At 40.9% G+C, this 23,368-nt stretch overlaps 1 protein-coding gene across 3 annotated transcripts in view; it reads right to left on the bottom strand.

Annotated features, from left to right (window-relative positions):
* ATP2A2 (ATPase sarcoplasmic/endoplasmic reticulum Ca2+ transporting 2) overlaps nucleotides 1-23,368 on the bottom strand; it is a 43,984-nt gene that overhangs the window by 6,709 nt on the left and 13,907 nt on the right. For all 3 annotated transcript variants that reach the window (XR_010723355.1, XM_066199618.1, XM_066199617.1), the window contains exons 6-18: nucleotides 13,888-13,968; nucleotides 12,382-12,467; nucleotides 10,793-11,257; nucleotides 8,502-8,590; nucleotides 5,634-5,736; nucleotides 4,985-5,116; nucleotides 4,772-4,894; nucleotides 4,374-4,592; nucleotides 3,286-3,621; nucleotides 2,851-3,071; nucleotides 1,661-1,863; nucleotides 1,419-1,504; nucleotides 887-1,020 (exon numbers count right to left, since the gene is read on the bottom strand). Coding sequence is in view for 2 of the 3 variants with exons in the window: in XM_066199618.1 (XP_066055715.1) it covers nucleotides 887-1,020; nucleotides 1,419-1,504; nucleotides 1,661-1,863; nucleotides 2,851-3,071; nucleotides 3,286-3,621; nucleotides 4,374-4,592; nucleotides 4,772-4,894; nucleotides 4,985-5,116; nucleotides 5,634-5,736; nucleotides 8,502-8,590; nucleotides 10,793-11,257; nucleotides 12,382-12,467; nucleotides 13,888-13,968 (2,278 nt within the window). In the remaining variant the exon portion in view is untranslated. The remainder of the gene's footprint in view (nucleotides 1-886; nucleotides 1,021-1,418; nucleotides 1,505-1,660; nucleotides 1,864-2,850; nucleotides 3,072-3,285; nucleotides 3,622-4,373; nucleotides 4,593-4,771; nucleotides 4,895-4,984; nucleotides 5,117-5,633; nucleotides 5,737-8,501; nucleotides 8,591-10,792; nucleotides 11,258-12,381; nucleotides 12,468-13,887; nucleotides 13,969-23,368) is intronic.

Genomic DNA, 23,368 nt, shown 5'->3' with positions numbered 1-23,368 from the left:
ACGGTTTGGATGCTGCAACTTCAAACTGGCCTGGGAGTCAGCTTGGCAAAGCAGCCACCATCAGCCTCAGGTCAGTTCTTGAAAGTCTCGAGTCCGCCCGTTCCTGACCTGGTCTATTCTTCTCACTATGACCCCAAAATCCTCTCCATGGGAGCGAATGGCCAAGTGTGGACATGGCAGCCTAAGAGAGAATCCCCCTGGGTCTACCAGGGCCCCAAGTGCACCCACTTCTGCTGGAGTTCACTGAAAGACTGACAGAGGATCAAGAACTTGCACCTTCTTAATGCTGGCCCTTGATTCCATCCGCATTTAGGCTGGGATGGAGAAGAGGCTGAGATCCAGAGCAGCAGATGTAGAGCAGTATCTTTATGTAGGACTATCCCAGTGCACTTGTATTTCAAGTTTATTTGTTTTTAAATTAACTGACCTCTAAGCTATTTGAAGAAAAATACCCTTGACATTGTGCTATTTAGTGCTTTCCATTTATAATCTAATATTAATTGGCTAAACTTACACTCCCTTAGGGCAGGAAAAACTATTTTCCATATCTTCAGCATTCCTATTTTAGTTCTCCTTGATATCACTTTATACCAACATAGTAGGGATAATCTGATTGATTAAGCTTAGATTAAAAATAATGGAAAATATTTCAGTTGCTTGTGCTTAGTAAAATACCAGAGTGAATTGGCAGACTTAAAAATACACCTTATGATAAGAGATCTCAAATGTTATCTAAGAGTCAGTTTGTTTGCACTACCAGAACTCGGAAGGGAAATGTGACTCACTCTTCATTAGCTGAGCTGTTCACCAAGGATCAAACAGCACAAAAAGCAGGATTTTGGATAAGCTATGCAGAGGCTTGCCTTTCCTCTTGGGACATACGAACCTGTTGAGAGCATTGCACATCTCTATGGTGACAAGCACAGAGAGAGCCATTGTCATTGGATATGGGGACTCAAACACCACGCAGTCCACCCCATAGAAGTCTGGATTGTCCTCCTTGCACTGCAGAAAATGGCTCTGGAACAGAACACAGCCAACTCACTTGCACAGCTTGTTAACTCTCAAAATGTAAAATAGGCAACTAGGAAAAAAGCAGCGACTATTTTAGAAAGGGAAGTTTCTACTGAGACTCCTAAAACCACTGCTTACAAGCTTTTGCCTGCTTTAGAAAAATCCTCTTTAAGCTTTCACTTACAAGACAACAATTTGTCCTTCAAATTGTTAGAAGCTCAGGTATCCCACCTCTGAGCTTTGCTATCAAGACTAATTAATCCTGATCAAGTTTTACAGGAACAAGTCTGAAAATGTTTCATTACATAAATTCCCTTAACCTACCGGGTTTGTACAATCATTGCAAGCATGAAAGCAGCAGCAACCTCCCCTCTCCCCCCAAAGATATTAAACTGAGCAAATACCAGCTGGTAAAAGGAAACTTTTGGACCACCATCAGCAGCAATAAACCACCAAGCAGCAGCACCCACTGTGGCAGCACCAACGTAACCTGCAAGAAAAGAAAACTTTTCTCAGCGCTGTGAACTGTGTGCAAGACAAGACCTCGCTTGCCACACGAACTTTGGCCTCAAGACTTCCAGTGCTGATAAAAAAATTTGTGTCTTAGTTTATTTAAGGAAAAAAAAAAAAAGCCATTAGTACTTACATCCAATAGCCAGGTAACGGAAGAAGAGCCACCCACTGATCAGGGGCTCTTTGGGGTTGCGTGGAGGTTTATTCATGATATCAAGGTCAGGAGGGTTAAAGCCCAGGGCAGTGGCAGGGAGACCATCCGTCACAAGGTTCACCCACAGCAGCTGAACAGGAATTAGAGCTTCAGGAAAACCCAGGGCAGCAGTCAAGAAGATACTACAAAGAAACCCACCAGTTACGAGCTTATTCTTGTGCATGGTTTAAGCCTAAACCTGCAGCAGCACTTCTGTTCTCTCTTACCCACTGAAGATCACAAGCTGAATATTCACAATGAGAAAACTAAACACATATCCAAGAGCAAAGACTAACCACTGGCATGTAAGCTTTGAAGCATTGTCTTCTTCTGATAACTTCAAAAATTGAAGACTTTAGGGTTGTTTTTTCACTGTTCTACTTGTGTGTATAGGTAAATATATACATACATATGGATAAAGGCTTGAAAACCACTTTCTAAAAGACACATTTTGGTTCAAATAACTAAGCTTCAGTTCTCTAGATTACTGCTAGTCCCTGCAGAACTTTACTGAGCCTGTAACTTTCATGGCTCCAAGCCTGTGTGAATAAATAGAACAGAAATAGGGGCTGCAGCAAGAGCCATGTGAAGGATGTCACCCCAGAACATGGCCTTAAAGCTGACAAGAAACAAGGCAAGACAAATGCTGTGCTTTATCCCCACCGTGGGAAAAGTCTGCTTTGATGTAAGGAGTGTGAGGAGATCAGTATTTACATTTTGTCACCAGCAATGCATAGTGTGGTGCTGGGTCACCACTGCTCCTCCCAGAGGAACACAAAACGTGTTCCTGGAACCTGAGGTTAAACAAACAGCTAAGCTTATGCCTGGGACTGTGTTATCTGAAATGCCAGACCTCATACTCTTTGATTAAGGTTTTGATTTTCCTTTGCAAGAGAATTATTCCAATCACAGAAATAAATGGAAAGCATTACCTACTGAGCTAGAATATTCTAAATAACACAATGTGCAACTTTAGTGGCAAGCTACAATCCTTCACTGAAGACAGGCCAGAAACATGCAACTTCCACAGAGATCCACTACCTGGAGAACCTCCTCCTCTGGTTTTAGTGAGAAATACTGGAAGACTCCATCACTACTCTAGCTGAAAGAAAAAATAAATTTAAACCTACCAAACAACTTCCCCAACATTGGAGGAGATCAGGTATCGGATGAACTGTTTCATGTTGTTATAAATTGCACGTCCTTCTTCCACAGCAGCCACAATTGTGGAGAAATTGTCATCTGCTAAAACCATTTCAGAAGCAGTTTTGGCCACTGCAGTACCAGAACCCATGGCAATTCCAATTTCTGCTTTCTTCAGTGCAGGGGCATCATTGACACCGTCACCAGTCTAAAATGAGAATTCAGCGTTGGAAATATGAATCAGTACACAAGGTGGGCATTAACATCCAGATAGGAATTTTGCACTGGGTGTGAATCCTTAAAACTCACTAAGTGCAGGGAAACATGGAAGCAAGTGTTTTCCACCATGGGGAATTACTCTGCGAAGGCCTAATTAGGGTTTAAACAACATTTGCCTTTCTAACCAAGTAACCATCACTTACCATGGCTGTGATCTCATCGAAAGACTGCAGGAACTCCACGATTTTGGATTTGTGGGAAGGCTCTACCCGGGCAAAGCACCGAGCATGGTGACAGGCATCCCTCTGGGCAGCCAGGGACAGCTCATCAAACTCCCTGCCCGTGAAGGCTTTGGTGGACACGTCCTCATCCTCCACGAAGATCCCGATGCGGCGGCAAATGGCCACAGCCGTGCCCTTGTTGTCACCTGTGATCATGATGACTCTGATGCCAGCCTGTCTGCACAGCTTTATGGATGAAGCTACCTCAATCCTCGGGGGATCCAGCATTCCCACGCAGCCCACAAATGTCAGGTTGGTCTGAAACAAGATACAGAGGGTTTTAGTGCAAGATCCTGCAGGTTTCTCCTCTGACAGCAGTGAAGTAATTATTTTCCTCGCATGTTACATCTGTGTCGTGACCTTTGGGATCACTCCTTGACCTGCCTTACCAGATTTTGCTTCAAATGCACTAATTTTATCAGTTTAAATGTGATCTACTTGCCAGCCTTGCAAATTCAACCTGCAAGCATTGAGACTTTCATTTTTATCATCAGTGCCAGGAGCAGAGAGAGCACAAGCCAAAAACTCATGCAACTATTATTACTTTCCTCCCAAATACCAGATAAAGATTTCATTGGAAAATTACAGAGCAGCTAAGATAATAATCATGGACGGAGCCCTTGCAGCTGACAGCACAGAGGCAGGGAAGTGAACCTGACTCCCAGAGCAGGTATGTTCCATCAAGTAAATCCCCAAAAAGGTCTTGCAGTTGAGCAATGCCAAACTGAAAAACCATAAAAGCTGAAACCACAACGCAATTTTTGGACTGTTTAACTGATTTCTTTTTGTGCTTCTAGCAAAAAAAAGCCAACTGCCATCAACAGTTCCTTCTAAAACACAAAGTCTGTTCTTAGACTGAGCATTCCCTCCATACAAGTGAAGAGTTGTTGTGTTTGACATCAAAAATACCCACAAAGAAAATTCTCAGGTGTAACTGCCTTGAGAAATAATCAAACAGAAGGAGTCACCATTATCTAGTTTGGGAGAGGGAGAAGTGCTGCTGATCTTACCTCATAGTTAATGAAATTGGAGGAGTCCTCCAGATTCATTTCCTCTTTTTTGGGAGGATTGTCATGGGTTGCCAGAGCCAAGCAACGCAACGTGTCTCTGCCAGTTCCCCATTCTCTAATGACAGACATTATTTTCTGCTTAATTCCAGAGGTTAAAGGTATTTTAGCATTTCCAACACGGACATGTGTACATCTGTCAATCACGCCTTCAGGAGCGCCCTGCAGAGGCAAAAAGAAGGAGCAATTTAGCCTAATAAATGCCTTTCCATTACAACATTTGCTTAAATTACCAAGTCCCTCCTCCCACTCCAAGCTGCAGTTAGTTGCATCATAATTTTTAAGCATGGTGCTGCCTTGCAGCCATTCCACCACCCGACTCTCTCCAGTGAGGGACTGACCTTAACAAACATCTTGCTCATGGACGTGCGGCTCGGTTTGTTCGGAGTACAATAGACAGACATCGACTTCCTGTCTCGGGAGAATTCCAGGGTGAATTCTTTCTTCATGAGTTGTTTTATCACCTTATTGAAACAAGAAGCATAAAACGCATTTAGGTGATGCACACACTCCAGAGCTGTGTCCCCAGACAAAGGCAGTGAAGGGGGACTCACCGAGTTGCAGGCGTTGGCACGTTCGATTCTAGAAAGTCCCTTCAGGTCTGTGTCAAACACGTTCATTTTCTCAACCAGACACGTAAGCGCCGTCTCTGTGGCTTCACCAACCTTTTCATAAACTCCCTTAGCCTTGAGTTAACACAAAGCAAACAAAAGCACACGAGTTTAAACCTCACCTGGAACCTACCAGAGACAAAAGCTCAAGTATCACAACGGGGCGTGGGGGGCAAAGCTTTACAAGATTTAATGTGCCTCACGAAATAAATAAAATTATTTTAAACGAGCAGCCTTGAGGAATTTGATTTGCAGGAGTTTGATGCCTTTACCCTCAAGAGCAGCAGAGAGAGATGTCAGTATTTTATCATCAAGCATTTAAGACATTTTGAGACTTGGCAGCAACCATAAGGCAGCGAGGCAAAGCAAGAAAGCAGCACCAGGAGATCTCCAAATTACAGATTACACTTGCTGCTAGATTTAGTTCTCAGCGTTCAACAAACAAGTAATTCTCAGAATTAATACTTCAGAGGGCCTAAATACCCTCCCCCCTTGACTAGAAGGGGATTTACCACTAAAAGGTATTACACAGACTGATGAGAACATTTATCCTCATTCCCACACTCTCCTCTGTTCCAGGATATGAACTTACTTCGTTGTAATCCAAAGAGGAATCATTGCAGAGTGCACAGATTGTTGCAAGTTCCACAAGACCATCATACTGGCTACATTTAATGAGTTTGTCATCTTTATGCCTTTCCAGAGGAAGAAAAGGGGGAGATTGGTGTTAGTTATTTAGTACTGATGTGTATTATATGCGAGCCTCCTAAAGCCATGAAAAATGAAGTCATTTCATGAGACTAACTCCACTACAAAAGAAATACTCTTTCCCAGTAGTGATACACACTTAATGACCAGTATCTCAAGGCTTCAGAGAGAGGGAAGGTGCATTTTCCTGAAGTAAAGCACATTTTCACATCACAAGTAAGAAGCGACTTCTCTGCTTTCACTCCTGGAAACAGGGAATTGATTCCTTTTCTGGAATTTTCTACAGCAAGCACAAAAGAACCAAGACAGTGTTCACTACTGTTATTTTCCCCCTAGCAAAATTAGCAAGACAGAGCTAATAGAGAACATCTTTCATTAAAGCTCTGAAGGAGGGGGAAAAAAAAAGGTCTGATGGTGGAAAGATGTGGATCATTACTCTGTAAGAATTCACAACACAGATGATGACATGTCCCATTATGTAAGCTTTTGTTCAGTTGTGGTAGTGCAAACAAATTCCAGTGTTGTGTAACAACACGAGAACAAAATGAATCTTAAGGAAACAAGTATGTTTTTAATGTTTCAGCTGGCATATAATCCTACAGCCCTAAGTTGTGGCTTTAAAGTCCAGCTCTCAGGCTGTCACCTCATCCATCCCACCCAAAACTTTCTGTTTTCACCTGTTCTGAACTCAAAGAACACCAACATATTGGAATATGTGTAACTTGTTAGACCAGGGTGTGTTTATCAGAACCCTAGTTTTTGTGTTCGTTACCAAAAGGTTCTGAAGAACAGATGCAGAGTCTAAGGGGCTGGGATCAGTTCTAGATAAAGGAATTTTTTTTCCTTACAGCTTCAGGTTTTTCAAGATGAACTCATTTGAAGGTCACATGCAATCTGCCAGCTTTTGCTGCAGTTCTTAATTATTATTAGGTTTGTGCTCTCAGTTTGCAGTAAGACTGCACGTGCTGAGACACTGCAAAGCTACTCCAAACTTTGACAAGTTCCCAAAATCCCTGGAAAATAAATCAGTATGAAATTTGGGAGGTTTTTAGTAAGAAATATTTGTGATTTTATATTCTGAACTAATCTTAGGGGAGAGTTAGGTATCATATATATTAACAGTAAGTGAAAAATTACTGATTTAATGCAAAATCACTTAATGGTTATGAAATTGAACAGGCTGTGGAAGCCAACAGTGTCTGAAGTACCAAGTGAGACCTGTCAGAAATGGTTCATATCTGGAGCAGGTCCTGCTCTGGGGCAGTGCAATGGATTAAGTGCCTCTTAACCTTCCCCCAAACTTCAATTTCAGTGACAGTTTGCAATCCAAGGTGAAGTCAGTCACCTTACCTAAAAGCCCTCCAAAGCCACTGCTTTAAAAGCTGTCCATAAATGCAGAAATCAACCAGCCCTAAGGGCTGGAGCTGAGCTGACTTTCCGTATGCTCCAGTAAAAGCCTTTCTGAGGCAATTTCCCTCTCTCAGAATCCTTTGTGTCCCCAAATGCAGTGAGTTTAACACACTTGTTCACATTCCCTCAACTTCAGCAAGTGAAAACAGCACATTAACAAACATTGCTGTCTGTCTCATTATCCCCCACATCTGTCACCACGCTCTATTTTATTATTTTGTTTATCTGGAGCTCTTGTGAGACCAGCTAAAGTGCAATAGCTGGGAGTTTTGCAAGGTCTGGAGTCACCTTGTCTAAGCAAATGCTGCCTCCTGAAATGAAAGCCTAAGCTTTTGACAGCAATTAGCTTTGAAACAAAAAAAGAGAACAGGGGAATTAAGATTTCCAGCTGCTGGGAACACCGGGGTCTTAACTGCTATGGAAATTAAACAGAGATAATCACTACTGAGATGGGCAAGATTGTAGGAGTCAGAGGCACATGAGTGAAACTGCACAAGGCTGAGATGTTTACAATTACTGAAATTAAATTCTACTTCATCCACAGCAGAATTCTGCTCTGCAAGTAAAACTGAATTGATAAGATTACAAAACACATGGAGGACTGACCAAGTAAAAGGAGCTGAAACAACCCAGTCAAAAGAGGCTTTTCTTCAAGAAGCAGAGTCCTAAAAATTCCTGAAGTTTTCAGGATGAACCACTTACCTCACTAGTAGAGACTTGCAGCTGATAAAGTAAACTAAACCTCATTCCTTTCCTAAAGGACTGGGTTTAACAGCAGCTCAAATAGCAAAGGCTGGGACAAACACACACCAACTCAAGTACAGATGCACCAATAAACTGCTGAGGGCCAAGGACAGGAATTTACAGTCAATTTAAGAGGTAGCTCCAACACATTCACAGGATGCCTCAGAAAAAACAAATTCTTCATTCTCTGAGGCAGGAAAATTGGAATCACTGAGCTCAGAGATTAGCAAATGCTCACCTCTTCAGATTTACCCAGTTTTTAAATAAAAAGTAAACCTCACTTCAAAGCACTGAGATATTGAAATCTTACTGGACTGAGTATAGCTAAAACAAATCATCTCTACCCCTGATTTTCAGATTATCACAGGAACATTGCAATACTGGAGACTCTATTCAGTTTTATGAAGGTTTACACTTCTGCAATTTATCTTTGTTTTCCTGTTAATTACTTTTCCCCCAGCCCTTCAGCGTGCATTCTCACTGGCTGACCTTTCATTTATTAACAATCACTACTGAATATTACATGCATCCCTTTTCTAGACTAAAGTAATAGTGAATGCATAAACAGAGAAATATTTAACTTGAACAGAACACTTACACTTCTCCCATGGGAGCATATGTTGAACCAGTTACAGTAAATTCGTTCAGAGAGCAGCTGTCTCCTTCTACTCTGTCCAGGATAAACATCTGAAATTAAAGAGTTAGAAGTGTTACTATCTCTGAATAATAATTAATGCAAGAGATTTAAACAGGCCTTAAGCAAGCAGGTAGAAGAGGCAAGTTCAGTCTGAAAAAACAAACCAGACAAGATCTCATTCTGTGCACTTCGATCCCACGTATGTTTGAACAGCTCCATACACTGCAGCACAAAGTACAGGAACAGCCCTTCTGCCTACAGATCTCTTTGGAAAAGGGCTGAAAAACCACAGGAACTGTGCACACTTCAGCTGGGAAGAGCATTCACACACCACCTGACAATCCTCATTAGATCCAAGCTCTTCCTAAGCTTCACATCTGTAAATTAATTCTCATGTAACAGAAATTATGAATTAATTCTCTGCTTTCAAACAGTCAAAAGCAGCTCAGCGGAACACTGTCAGCTTGGACACTGACAATTTCTCCCAGAATCAAAATAAAAGCAGCTACAAATAGGAGAAGCTGAGATTTGAGTGGTGAGGTTTTAGCAAGAGCCAGACTATGGCCAGTTTCTCTTAATACCAGCCTCAAGTGAAAGTGTTTCCTGTCCTGGTTTCCAGTTACAAGTCACCTCATCACATGGGACACTGGGAGTTTAAACCAATCAGCCAACTCAAGTGCTCTTCCAGCACTGGTGAAATGATATTTTCAAATTCAGACACCAATCTGAAGGATGCAGTTGTACCTCTAAGACATCTGCAACTCAGTCTTTCCTTCGTTTCCTTTCTAGGAGAGCTGCAGGCAGAATCACATGTGAGAGGATGGAGATAAAAACCACAGCGCCTGAAGCTGCCTTACTCTCATGGCTTGCTGGAGTAGCACTGGAGAAGATAATTTCTCACTAATTGATGGTGTATCCTAATGAAACTTCTGATCCACTGGTTAGCACAGGCCATTTTGTCACGTCACATTTGAGCAACGTCCTTTCTCCCCTCATTGTGCTGTTTCAATCAATCATCCTCACAAAACACAACCCAATAAAAGAAACTCATCGTTAGGGGTATTAGAATTTTGCTGCATTTTTGCAAACTGCAATTCATGTTCTTTTGCAGCTGTCAGAGGTTAACAAGGAACCAAGCTGTGCTGGACAAGATCTAAAACATTTAGCCCTCTAAATAAGGAGCAGAGCATTTTGAGCTTTTAAATAAACACAACTTAAATGATGAGTTAACCAGGGAAGCCTCCTGCTTTTGGCATCTGCAGGATGAAAAAATCCCTGCAAAGACTAGGGCAGTTATGCAACTCTACTGCAAGTAACCTCCTCTGGAATACTGATGAGCAGCTGCTTTGTGTCTCTTAGGTATAAATACTACGATACTTAAGGAAGTAGAACAAGTCAACCACCAATTAGGAAGAAAAAGCCATCAATCACATGAGAACAAAGTGCTTAGGGCTTACAAACTTTCACCACTGGTGTGCAGTGCTCAACATGCACACATTTGGAATTCTAACCCAGTGTAATGAGGGCTCTGGACATTTCATGTTGGAGCCGTTGTGCCTCTGAACATCTGAAGTTATTAAACGGAAGAATTCAGTGTTTTCTCCATTAAATCCCAACACAGAAGCACAAACTGGCAACTGAACATGCATTATGTTAAGTGATCAGCCATGAAAGTCCCAAATTAGCCAACACTAGACAGGGTTTGGATGGGAAGGGAGGAGAGGCAAAGAGCTCAGCCTTACTTTAAAATACACCAACACCGAAGATGACTCTGGCAATTCTGGTGACAGCAAATTAAGGTGGAACCGCTCAGGAGTGAAAACACCTTTGACTACTGAAGTTACTGCAGTAAATCTCCTTTTCTCATAGTAAGTTTCTCCACCATTGTTGCCTTTCTCAGCTGAAGAGTCAAGTGTTTGACACTTACAGCCTGTTCCACAGTGTAACTTTCTAAGAAAAGGCATAAATCACACCCAAGAATTACCAGTAACCTGAAAGGCTCACAGACAAGTCAATGGAAAGCAGCTTACAAACAACTTTCTCCCCCATGAGTGTGGGTACAGCTACTTTTGGCCACAACTAAATAAGGAAAGAGACAAAAGCCTTCAAGACTACACGGCAGAAAACCGAGTTCAAAGTGGAGGCTTATCTTAGGGAAATAAAGCAGGATTTTGATGATATGAGAACAAAAAGAGCCGGGATCAGGAGAATTTGAGCAAGGCTGACTCCTGAGGGTGGCTGAGGAGACGTACCCTGCACACGGACATCTGGTTCGTGGTCAGTGTCCCCGTCTTGTCGGAGCAGATCACCGAGGTGCAGCCCAAGGTCTCCACAGAGGGGAGGCTCCTCACGATGGCGTTCTTCTTGGCCATCCTGCGTGTCCCCAGGGCCAGGCAGGTGGTGATGACGGCGGGCAGCCCCTCGGGGATGGCGGCCACGGCCAGGGCCACGGCGATTTTGAAGTAGTAGATGGCGCCGCGGATCCAGGAGCCGCCGTGCACGGGGTCGTTGAAGTGGCCGATGTTGATGATCCACACGGCGATGCAGATCAGGGAGATGACTTTGGACAGCTGCTCCCCAAACTCATCCAGCTTCTGCTGCAGCGGGGTTCTCTCCTGCTCCGTGGCCACCATCTCGTCACGGATTTTCCCGATTTCAGTGTTTACCCCCGTTGCAATAACCACCCCCATGGCCTTACCAGCAGCAATGTTTGTACCCTGAGGTAAAGGAAGAGAAGGGAGAACTTGGAGTCTATCTATAAACAGGGTTGGTGGGTGAGTTTCTTTTGTTTGGTCTTAATTTAACAAAACAAAACAAAACCAACCAAAACAACAACAACAAAAAAAACCTAAAAAACCACCAAAAAAACCCACAACAAAACACCAAAAGCAAAAACAATTAGACCCCAAACAAACAAAAGAAAACCACCAAAAAAACCCACACAACCACCCCCCCTCCCAAAACAAACCACAAAAACCCCCCAAAAAACAACACACACACAATAAACGCTCCCAAATACCCCTTGAACCAAACCACCTCGTACAAGCTCAGACTGTGCTTCAGCCAGGATATGGAGAAAGGTAAAGAGGAAGAGGATGACACTGCCTGTGTCTGTAAGGGAACACTCCAGGGTGGAATTTCTGCTCCCAGAACAGGCTCAAAACGAGGCAGTATTGATCTCTCCCAAGCACCACAGCCAAACCCAGCTGCTGAGCAAGCAGTATGTATTTCAACTGAACACTAAATGTGTTTTACCTCTCTTTTTTTTTTAATTAGGGCTCTATTTTGTCAGATTAAATGTATTTACTATGAGTGATGGGTGTGTTCTTTGTGGCTCCCCGTGTGAATGTATTTAGCAAGGAAAGGAACAGTAAGATTAAGTTGCACGACAACAAAAAGTTATTTTCTTATATGAAAGATATTTAATCCTTATTTCAAATAAATTTGAACAAACTGTTTCATTCCCATACAGAAAACCAGTTCTCAGTTTTAGCTACACAACACCACAATTTGTGTGGGCTCTTATCATGCTGAAGAACTATTACTTTAGAAAATTACTGCAGAAATACTAAAAGTGTGTGTGCTCCACCCTCCAAGACTTCCTTGTGAAGGACAAAAATAATTTTCCTCATATAGACTGCTTCCATCCAGCATCTTCCCATGAGGATAGCCTTTACTAAAAGTTAACTCTAATTTTTAATTCATTTACTTCAATGTGCATGGAGACATACAGAGACATGTACAGAGAACACAGCAAAGTCATGCAGTTTTTGGGGAACATTTTTATCAGCTTCAGTGTTATTTTATAAATGTTTTGAAAACCTCAGAACAAAATACTTACAGAAAAGAGCATGTTCTTCTTGTCTTGATTTACAGCACGAGGATCAGGCACAGGGTCTGTGTGCTTAATAACAGACACAGATTCACCTAAAATAAAGATAATAGTCTTAAGAAGAAGTTTTGTGTCTGGAGTCTCGAGGGAAATCAAAAAATTATCTTCAGCCCTGAAATTTTTAGGCTGTCGAAATTCTTTCCTCAAATGATCTTAACTGCTTAAGTGAAACAGGAAAGATTTCAGTTGGCCAGGAAAACTGAACATCTGCTTTTTAGCAAAAATTCTGTATCGGTTTCTACAAGCATGTCACACAGGTACAGAAAGGTTCCTTTTCTTTAAAAGCAGATGTTCATTGCTACACCAGATTTCACAAGGTGGTGCTCTCAGCTTCAGTCACAGAGTGTGAGCTCAAGAGAGCCAAAGCCTCCTCCTTTTAAAAGGATTTTGTTGAGCAGCGTCTCAGAGCTCAGTCCTATTTTATCAGACAGGGAGACTTAAGCATCAGCTTGGCTGAAAACAGCAAAGGCTTCCTTTAAAACAAGAATTCTGTTCCTTAAATAAAGGCAAGGAACAGTCCCTTTTTACAGAATTCTGATGGGCTATTTCTACTTCTTCCAACAGCTTTACAGGCATGGAGTGTGTTCATTTTCCTATGCTAAACATAAGTGAAGCTCAATCAGTCTTGTGCTAGTCAGGATATGTGGTGAGAAACTCTGGAACCTGTTTCAAGACAGATCCAAGGATGAAAAATAGGCTTCCTATGAATACTTCACTGTTTTAAAATTCAGAGCTAGTTAACATTAATTTATGCTACCAAAACAGGCTGACAGATCTCCATGTTCCAGCTGAAAGAAAACTCTTGTAGCATGCTTGGTTGATTCCCAGCTTCTTTCCTATATTCAGAAGTGCTGCTACTTTGTTTTGTTTTCAACAAATCTGAAAAGGGCTCTAAAAATAGCTCCTGCATTTGAGGGCTGGTCCCAAAAAACACACGAATGTGTGCGCACAGAATTTGAGCAAATAAGGCTCGAGTGCACTGAGTCTTTAGTGGCAGCAGCTTAAAAGCTGCCAGCATTGCAAAAGTTGTTCTCTCCTGTTGCAGAAGACATGCAGTAAGATTTACATGCTTTCATATTGGAGTGGTGACACGATGTTCAAACCTAGAAGACTCCGTGAACTAGAAAAGAAATTCCTTGTTTTGTTGTTTGTTGTTTTTTTTTTTTTTTTCATTTTGGTTTCCCACAAATTGCTTCTGTCTGTTGGGGGAAGGGGAAGACCAAAAAAGCATTACAAGACTCAGTAAGAATGTTCATCCCACTAAAGGGAAAACAAAGCCAATGATGAAGCAACACATTCAGCCACTCTAGAAGTTACTAGATCCGAAATTTACTGCACTTGACTGCAGAGAACTTCAATAGCTGCAGGCTTGTTTCTAATGGATCATTGCAAACAAATCGTGAAAAGGCACTTTCAATTATGCACCTAATTACATAAAAGCCACAGAAACTGTACCTGTGAGAATTGACTGGTCTACCCTTAGAGTTGTAGATTTGATAGAAGTAATTCTTATATCAGCAGGAACCTTGTCTCCAACTACAAAGAAATGACAGGACAGAGTCAGAATTTTGCCGTTTCAGAGATTACTGACCAAGTGTCCCTTCCCTCCATCAGCCAGAAAAATGACTTTCCAGTAACTGCACAGATACCTGATGTCACCAGCAGCTGATTGCTGCCTCTGTGACTTGCAATACTCCCATTTTCTGAGTATCCAACGCACTTTGGCAGTTTGGACTTGCCCCTACCTAACCTCCGAGAAAGAAGCCGTAAATCACTGGATTGTTTTTCTAACCACAGGCCACTTGAAAGCAAAGGGAAAACATTCTCAAGAGCAAGGTATCAATTTCAGAAGACGTATTTATAAACAATCAAAACCCGTAGCTAAGGTGAATCCAGTTCCCTTTTCAGAACAACTGGTCCTGCAGAGCCTTTCAGTTGTTTTCTCTATGCCCAAAGTGAGTCCTCTGCTCTCCAAAGATCACATTATCCACATCTATTTATTTAGAAAACTAAAAGAAGTTGTATTTTCCTTTTCTTTGGCACCAACTGTGAGAATAACGTGCTTCTGCAAATATGCTCTTGTAATGTTATCCTTTGAATTGTGCCAGATGTTTCAGAGTTGGAAGTTAACCTCAGATCACACAGTAGCTTTGTTTTCCAGTAATGCTGCTCTATTAAATAACCACAATCCATATCCCAGTTACAATTTTCACAGATCTCTGCTGTGTTTATCTTGTCGTGCACATTTCTAATTTGCAAAAGACAACACTGAAGGAAAGAAAATAATAAAACAAACAACCCACAAACAAGGGAACATCCACTAACAAGTGCTTCAGAGACAAAAGCAGCAGGTGATAGAAGTTACCACCACCACACTCCTAAAAATGGCAGGGTGATAAATCCAGTTGTCAGTTAAGCTCCAGCATCCCTAACATCTCAAAATTAATTCTCCCTTCCTACTTCCTCTTACCCAGCTTTTCCTAGTTTTTAAGAAAAAAAACTAAAGCTCTACCATTTTGTGCCTGCTGCAAATAAACGGCTTCATGAGAATTAACTTGCTAAAGCACATTAATGAGGCACATTTCTGATTCACATGGAGGGGTTCTACATTCTGCATGTCAATATTGCTAATTAACACATGATTGAACACTCCTAATGTAATTTAACACCGCAGGCATTCAAGTGTCAGCTATATTATTGTAAAGTAATGCAAAGAAATAAAGAAGGGAGAATAACCAACTAAAGACAGCTGATTTTTTTCAGTAGGTGGAATCTGTGTCCCTGCAGTGAAATTAAAATAAGCTGCAATTCCTGCAGGAGCTGCTTATGCAATCAGCAGCAATAATGCACATTAAGAAATAATATCATGAAAAACTCCACAGTGGTGTCACAGCCTTGGCTCATCCAACCCCTCACACCCTGGAGTGGAAAGCTGTGGAACAAAACCCTGAAGAGGAGAATGAAGTGCTACTCCAAACATTAGGAACACCTGCACCATGTGCCTTCCTGTAAATTCAGAGTAATTCCAACCACTGAAAGCAGCAAAAGATTGTAGAGTTTTGTAGAGTTTTGTTACACACCTGTCTCTGTGAGCATATGTACATGAAGGGACAAAAAACCAGCCACAAATGTGTCATTATACCATGTGAATACTAATTTAAGCCACAATGCCCTTGAGCAGCAAGAGAAAATAGCCTCAGACAAACGGTGACCTAGGCCAAAAAAGGCAAAACTATTCAATTGCTCTCCTGGTGTCCAGAGGAGGGTTATTTGCAGACACACAGTAGCAGCTGCTTTTCAGATATGGCTGGACAGGCCAAGCCCTCAGAGAAACGTGCTGAGAGCTCTGGCAACCTGCACAAACATCTTCAGAGAGCTGCAGAACCACAGCCAGCCCACATCCACCACGTCTGGCGACACTGCTGAAGATGCAGAACACAAGAAAGTGGCTGTTAAAAAAAAAATAAATCTTAAAACGATCAAGCTACTGGGCAGAACATATGGCAAAGTTCACAAGTGATTTTCTAACCTACTTCTGAAACGGCTCCAAGTTGCTCCAACTCAATATTCACAAGACTTAAAATACTTGGAGAGACCCCGCTAACAGACTGCTGAGATTCAACATCAGTATTTCCACGAAAACTACTACTGTTGTTATCAATTGCCAGAATCACCAGAACTGAAGTGTAAAATTTATTATGACAACGCAGCCTCATAAATTTATCTTAACAATTGAAGATAAGACACATAATTCTCTCACCCTCTCTGACTGGGAAGGCTGGAGTGAAATAGCCAAGGCATTTCCAATAGGCAGGAAAGTTGTACGTCAGGGTCAGTTACAGAGACATTTTAAACAGCTCTTTGTAAAATAACAACTATGAGACTAAGTCATTTATAGTCTTGAATATACTTCCAAGAGCACAACTGAAACTTAATATAAATAGGAAGTCATCCTATGACAGAGAGGAACCACAGGAAATCTTCAGTGAGTAGTGTACTTACAGATCTCATCTACAAAGAGAAGGCTTTTTTTAATATATACTTTAAAACAGGAAAAAAAAAAAAGGGGGGGGGTGGTGTTGGTTTTTTGGGAGGCTTTTTAAAATTCATATAATTCACTCCACAGAACCAATGGAAGTAACACCCAAGGCTTGGAAGAAATGAGAAAGTGATTATGCATTTGTGTTGCTCAGCACAGAGCTGCTACAGTAAATGATATAATTCCATAGTCTGACAGCTAAAATAAAAAGTCAGTTGCAGAAATATTTTCATCCATTATTTCAACCGAAGGTTTTAATCTGAAACAGTCCCTTGATTTCCACAACAGCTCTGAAGAAATAAAATAAGCTGCTTTCAAAACTGCCCAGGTACGTGCTCTGAAACAGAATGTAGCCAAATATATAACTGCTGATTAAAACAGCCCCACTAACTACAGCCCTGACTGCTGTTTGCAGGAGTGAGAGAAGGGTTTGGTTTGAACCATGACAGCTTTACCCACAGAATCCTTTTACTCATGCACAGAATTTTGGAATTTTAATACTGAGCTTCAGCATACAATAATCGAGTCTGTTTATAAACAACCTGGGCACGACAGGGGGGTAAAAAAGATAAATACCCATTTTATTTAACTGTGCATGAGTCTGCACTGAAACAGACAATTTACAATTTCTACTCCTTGGTAGCAACTGGAACAGTACTTTGTTCTTATGAATTTGAATATGAATTTAAAGTTTATGTCAGCTGCTTTAGAGAAGCCACATTTTCTCACTGAACACAGGGATAATTCAGTACTTTCAAATATTGGGTTCTTCAGCCACCTAACCAGCAACACTACCTTCCAAAATTCCCACTGATTACACCCAACACGCCAGCCTTTCTTCTCAGGTTTAAAGTTCTCTACTCTTTATCTTCCTGCTCCCAGTGCTTTGGCAGTGTTATGGGTCAAGCTCCCTCCGTATGAACAGTCACTGACATACATCCTTGATTTTTACACAGCCCAACCCTGCTTCTCCACAGACTTGGCCCAAATCAAGTACAGAATGTACTAAGCAACCCGAGTCCCAATTTTATACTTGGCCCTGACCAAGTCCTACAGTGCAATGATCAGCTCATTGCCTGGGTGTTTCATTTGAGCACTGATAGCCTCTTCAATACTTTACTAATTTCCAGCAAGGCAATAAAATTAAATATTTCATTTCAGAATTCCGTCAGACAATGGCTTGAGACACTCCCTGGGAGACCTCTACAGCCAAAATACCATAATTATTTTGCAGGCTATGGTTGTGCTTTAAAGCAGCTCAGGAAGATGGGCACAAGTGCTGGGACACGTATTCTATGAACAGTGAAGGTGGATGGGAAATAACTATGAAAGCTGAGTGGATTTCAGTCCCTTGTATTTTTAGTTATTTCTAGGTACTTACAAAGAACTTTAGACTACAACAGGACCATACTCATCTCTCAAGTCTCAAATTATTAGACCATATCTCAATTGAGATCCACATTCCAGATTTTCTAATCAAAACTGATGGTGACAATGGGCTCAGGAAGCAACATTAACTATACCCCAAAAGCCACGACGTATAGAACAGCCCTCAGAACTAAATTACTGCTTGAAATGCGAACTTTGAACACCAGTATCAGCTCTGTTAACTCTGACCCCTCACACCCTTGGAGACTTGCTCAGGTTTACAGGCAGGTACATTATAAAAAGTGAAAAGTTTTCCTTCTTTTCTATGTTAATGTGTTACAAGAACCTTTAGCAAAGAAAGCAATCTGTTTGCAGAAAGTCCCTCTTTGTGATCGCAGCAAGTGAAAAGAATTCTCCCTGTAGATATCTGAGGAGCTGTTTATATACAATATGTACCTCACACTTTCTTATTTATGTTTATCATTAACCAAAGCCAGTGTCACCCTAGATCTGCTATCAGCACGTCGGGGGTTGGAACTGGACTTTTGTAATAAAGATTATCACTACAGCTCCAATTGTTCTACAGTTGAACAGTTTTTGAACACAAACAGTTCCTGAAACTGAGTAAAAGCATCCCCAGACCAATTGCCATAAACCACCAAATGGAGAGAACAAACCAAAAAAGGATCAATATATTAAGGTTCATTGTGGACAAGTTCATGTATTTTGGTGTTTAAGATACTATGGTCTTTCTCCTGCTTTATTAGGATGCTTTAATTTTAGCATTTAGCATTTTAATCTAGTATTTCTAGAGTAAGAATACCATCAAGTTCAGCAGACATAACCTACCACACTGCTTACTAAAACGTCTGAGTGAAAATACACGGGGTTTGACCACCTGAAGGAAAAGAAGTATTAATTCTTCTGCCAAAACGCAAAGTGTTAGCAGCTATTTTCTGGCTTAACATGACATATTACTGGTAGTTATTTAAAGCACTTTTCCTAGTGAGATATTTAATCTCTTTAGGAGTCAATCATTTCAGATTCCTCTCTTACCAAAAAGTAAGTTTATCCTCTAAATTACAGCACACACCATTGCAGGAATATTTACTAATAAACTGAAGCAAGTGAAACATCCTACATGAAGAATTGAAGAACTCAGGTTAAGGATTGAAACGAATAGATTTAAAATAAAAGATAAGGGATGCTACTCACTTCAATCAACAGAACCGAGGATTTTCTGAGTGTTGAATTAAGTGTTGCTGGGAACAGAAATATTTAAAGCTCACACCTGAAGAGAATGGTTTGCTTTTATTTAGAGGTAGAGCTGCTCCAGCACAACTGGTTTTTGTATTAAACTTCCTTAACACGAGCTCAGCTGAGCTCCTCTTCCCCCCTTGTACACAGACAATCACATCTTCCTATTGTGCTTGATTTCCTCACACCATCAGAAACATAATTTTTCTTCCGTAGTAACAGGTTTTAAGTATTTAACACTTCCTGAACAGGGCATAATAAAGTGGGCCCAAAAATCAAAAGCTCTACAAAACAGGAACATAATTGAGTCCATCTACACTTTCATACAAGGCCAAGAATGTCTAAGTGTCAAAATTAGAAGAGGGATTATGAACCAAATTTTAAGCCTGAGTTTCCACTCCAAACCAGGAAGGTAAAATTTATTTTCCGACGAGACAGATCACACCAACAAAGGCCCAACAACTGTAACCATAGTAGTAAAACAGCACTTGATTTCACTAACAAGGTGACAGAACAATACATTTAAATTCATTCTTTGCATTAGACAACGTGTATGAAACAGCTTCTGTCATCTGCATTCTGGGAAGACAAAATATTCCCAGAGCTTCCTGTGCAGTGTATGCAAGGTGTGAATATCCTAACCCTGGAACTGTACAAGGTAAAAGGGTAAATTCTTTTAAACAACACATATATATATTATTTTCTTTATCAAGGAAAGGCAGAAGGACAGGAAAAGCTTTGCTTTCTGGGAGCAAAATATTTCCAGGTCAAAACTGGAGGTCAAGAAAAATGGAGATATTGTGTTAAACAGTACGTAAGACTCAAATTTTTCCTAACTTGTTTCTTTTCTTTCTCTAAAAACACACTTGTCATTCTCTCTGAAGAGGGCACCAGAACATTAGATAAGCTGTGCTGATGGACAGGGACCCTGCTTCTAAGTCTGCACTCATTTCTAAACCACATTTGTCTTGTTTTAGCTTTTAATTAGTGGATCTATATATACCCCTGACTACTAGATGGAAAACTCTTGTGATCAGCCTATAAAAGTATCTAACAGCAGAAAGAACAGACTGGGAAGTTAAGCTTCAACTTAAGCCAGGTCAGGTAGAGAACAACAACTTCACACCACGGCTGAAGTCCTTTTTCCAAGTTATGCCACATTTGGGTAACAGAAGAACCTAGAGTCAGAATTCTGGAAAAGCAGGAAAGTTTCAAGTGCAAGTTTTCTTCAGACTTAAAAAAACAAAGCTTCCTTTGTCAGGGTAATAACTGAACATTACCTTGATGTTCAAGCTTTTTGTTCAGTACTATTTGTGCTTATAATAAAACCCACACGGTATCAGTTCTGTCAGAGTACAGCATATGAGGTATATTCTCAATTTTCAAGCAACCAAACCAGAATTAGTTTTGCTATTTTTACCAAACAGTTTGGTAACTCTGAAGGAAAAGGCTACAAGAATTGGGGTAAAAATTGTAAATGTGTTTTGCAACATTTCAAATGTGTGTAAAAAGTGATAAAAGTTTAGGCTGTGCCCTGAGTTGAACCTCACATAACTCCAGACTCCAGTGAAGTATGGAATGGAGTTTGGACTGTGCCTGGTTATCCCCAAGCTGCCTCTGATGTGTTGGCCAAAATGTTCACTGAAGCTCAAAGATTTATGCACTCCTTGTCCATGTATTTATTAACCACTGATCTCACTTTCCTGTCTTTTCTGGTTCAAAAGTAGCACTTCAGGGAAAAAAAAAGAAAAAAGCAAACAAGTAAACCTGCATCTCTAGCACTGAGTCTGAAAATCAATCCTAGTTGTTAGAAAAGTAACACAGACACAAGAACCCAGATGTTTTGGAGTAACAACAACCTGCAACATCCATGTTTTCAGTTGTACCGCCAGGGAGAATCTGGAGCTCTTCACATGGGAGTGTGACATAATTCACATAAAGAATCTTCCTTCCTGACCTTCTTCATCCCAAAATTCATCTTTCTTCTATAATAAGGCACTCAAGAGTCCTGAAGTGCTCTGCAGTTGGAATTTAAAGCCTCAAAATACTTCTCGCCTACTCTGTGCCAGGTATGAAACTAAGTTTTCTGGAATATACACTAATTTAATAAGCAACAGCTTCTGGCAACTCTGTGTGTATTTTTAACATGTTGAGTAGTTACAGATACAGTAACAGATGACAAGAACAATCCTTCAGAAATTCAGGGAAAAGAGGAACTACTGTGGCTGTGCTTTGGTCATTTACTGACTGCAACTATTGAACTTTCATTTATTAAATTACAGAAACTCAGATCTTCTGTATCTACTCCAGAAAATTTTAGACAGGAAAATACAGCGGAAGTGAAGAAAGGTCACTTCTGTTCCCAAATGTGCTTCTATAAAAAAATACATGATTTACAACCAGTTAATCCAAACTTTTCAGGCTGAACTTCACATAAAACTTGTAAGAAGCAGGGCCATGGTATACTAAATTTCTCTTGAAAATGTCACTTTAACCCAGCAACGAAAAAACTCAACTAAACCAAAGTGTATCTAATCTATTTAGATATCCCCTGGTTACAAGTTTAGAGTGTGCCCTCCAATTCACTCCAGCTTCTACAACAACATGATTATCCATTTAAAGGCAGACAAACTGAAAAGCCATGTGAGGACAGCATCTGAGTGTTTGTCACTTCATCAATTCTGAGAAAAACTCTGTAGCTTAGTAACCGTCACACACTACAGCTCTGAGAACCATGCCCACCGCAGGTCTGCAAGCAAATTTAAGGCACACGTGCCAAATTTGTGATCCCAAGATCCCAAACAGCTCCTGTTCATTGTATAGTACCTTTTCCACCAGCTCTGCTGAAGTGAACACAGAGGAAAGTCTTCCTAACAACACGCAGTTAAGAAATTGATGTCTGCGTGTATCAAAAGCAATCTGACAATTCCTACAATGAAGTTACCTCTGTGTCAGACCCACACACAGCTAGTTCAAATTAGCAAAGCTGCTACAGCATTAAATAGAATTATTTTGCAAGGGATGACTTGTAGGAATTTGCTCACTCTTAAGTTATCAGCACAGGGGAGAAACCAATCACCTGGCTGTTTCTGCCACTGGGTTGAAAGATATTTGCCTGGACACACAAATGTCATTGGCACTTGGCCAGGAATTCCACAGGCAGATATGTATCCCAGCATGAAGGGCTCTGTCACTTCCCTACATGGCCATCTTTTTGCAAACACCATGTCAAAGGCCATCACAGTCCTCCTGCACTTGAGGCACAGGCATGCACAGAGTCTCTCTCACCTCCCGTTCTTGACACGGTTGCATTTATTGGCTCTTCTCTACTTGCTCTGTGGCTTTTCTCAGTTTGATTGCAATTAAAACTTCATCATTGTCTAGCTACAAGACTTTATTATTTCAGTGTTGGAAGTCGTGTTACATTGAAGCACTGATTTCTCTATTAAACAGTCACATGACTTATAATCATCTGCAGCTTCAAGTGAAGGTAACTTAACTGTGTTTGAGCCACAACAAACCACACCACCTATATTAAAGGACAGTGATAAAACTTGGATATTTTTTGGGTCTCTACATGAGCATACTGACTTAAGCTTGTCCTTACTTTAAAAAAAAAAAAAAAAAATCAATCCTACACATGCTGGACTATCAGTCATTGCTCTACAAGCAGAATTTAAAATAATGCAACAGTAACCCTATGATAAAGAGGGCACTAAGCTTGTTAAAGGCAGCCTGGTGTTACAGGCACATTGCTTATTCCCAGTTCGTTTTTCTCCCTCAGACATAGGCCTTTTAAACAGAGTAATTGATTTTATTGGTACTGACAATACACAGCAGGTAAGTAAAAGCCCAAACATCCCTCAGGTGTTCTCCTACAGAATAAAGGCAGAGCTAAATTTGAAGATGAAAACGCAATCTGTACCTCTTCTGAAACGTCAGTGAATCAAGGAGAAAGTGCTCTGTGCTCTAGACACCTGCCAGAGCATCAAAATGCGGCATTGCTCCTCAGTGACACCCCAAACCAGTGCAAACACACAGTCATCAACTCACAGTTCTACCAGTTCTGCTTTAAAGTACCAAAAAACACAACCCGAGTGTATTCCCATGGCGAAAACTGCTTCCAAAACCACCATTCCACTGCTGACATTTAAAAAACAGGATAAGGATTTGGCCCAGACATCTACTGCAGAGTCTGTAATTGATACAGCTCTGTTTGCCTCAAAAGGACACGTCAAGCACAGCAGAAACAACCCCCCTGTGCAGAGCAGG

The sequence above is a fragment of the Chamaea fasciata genome, unplaced genomic scaffold, assembly GCF_029207755.1.
Source record: "Chamaea fasciata isolate MVZ Bird 193981 ecotype frontalis unplaced genomic scaffold, bChaFas1.0.hap1 SCAF_18, whole genome shotgun sequence".
In the NCBI taxonomy this organism is placed as follows: domain Eukaryota; kingdom Metazoa; phylum Chordata; class Aves; order Passeriformes; family Sylviidae; genus Chamaea; species Chamaea fasciata.
The sequence above is the reverse complement of the archived record's forward strand: the minus strand, read 5'-3'. Positions and strand labels throughout refer to the sequence as shown.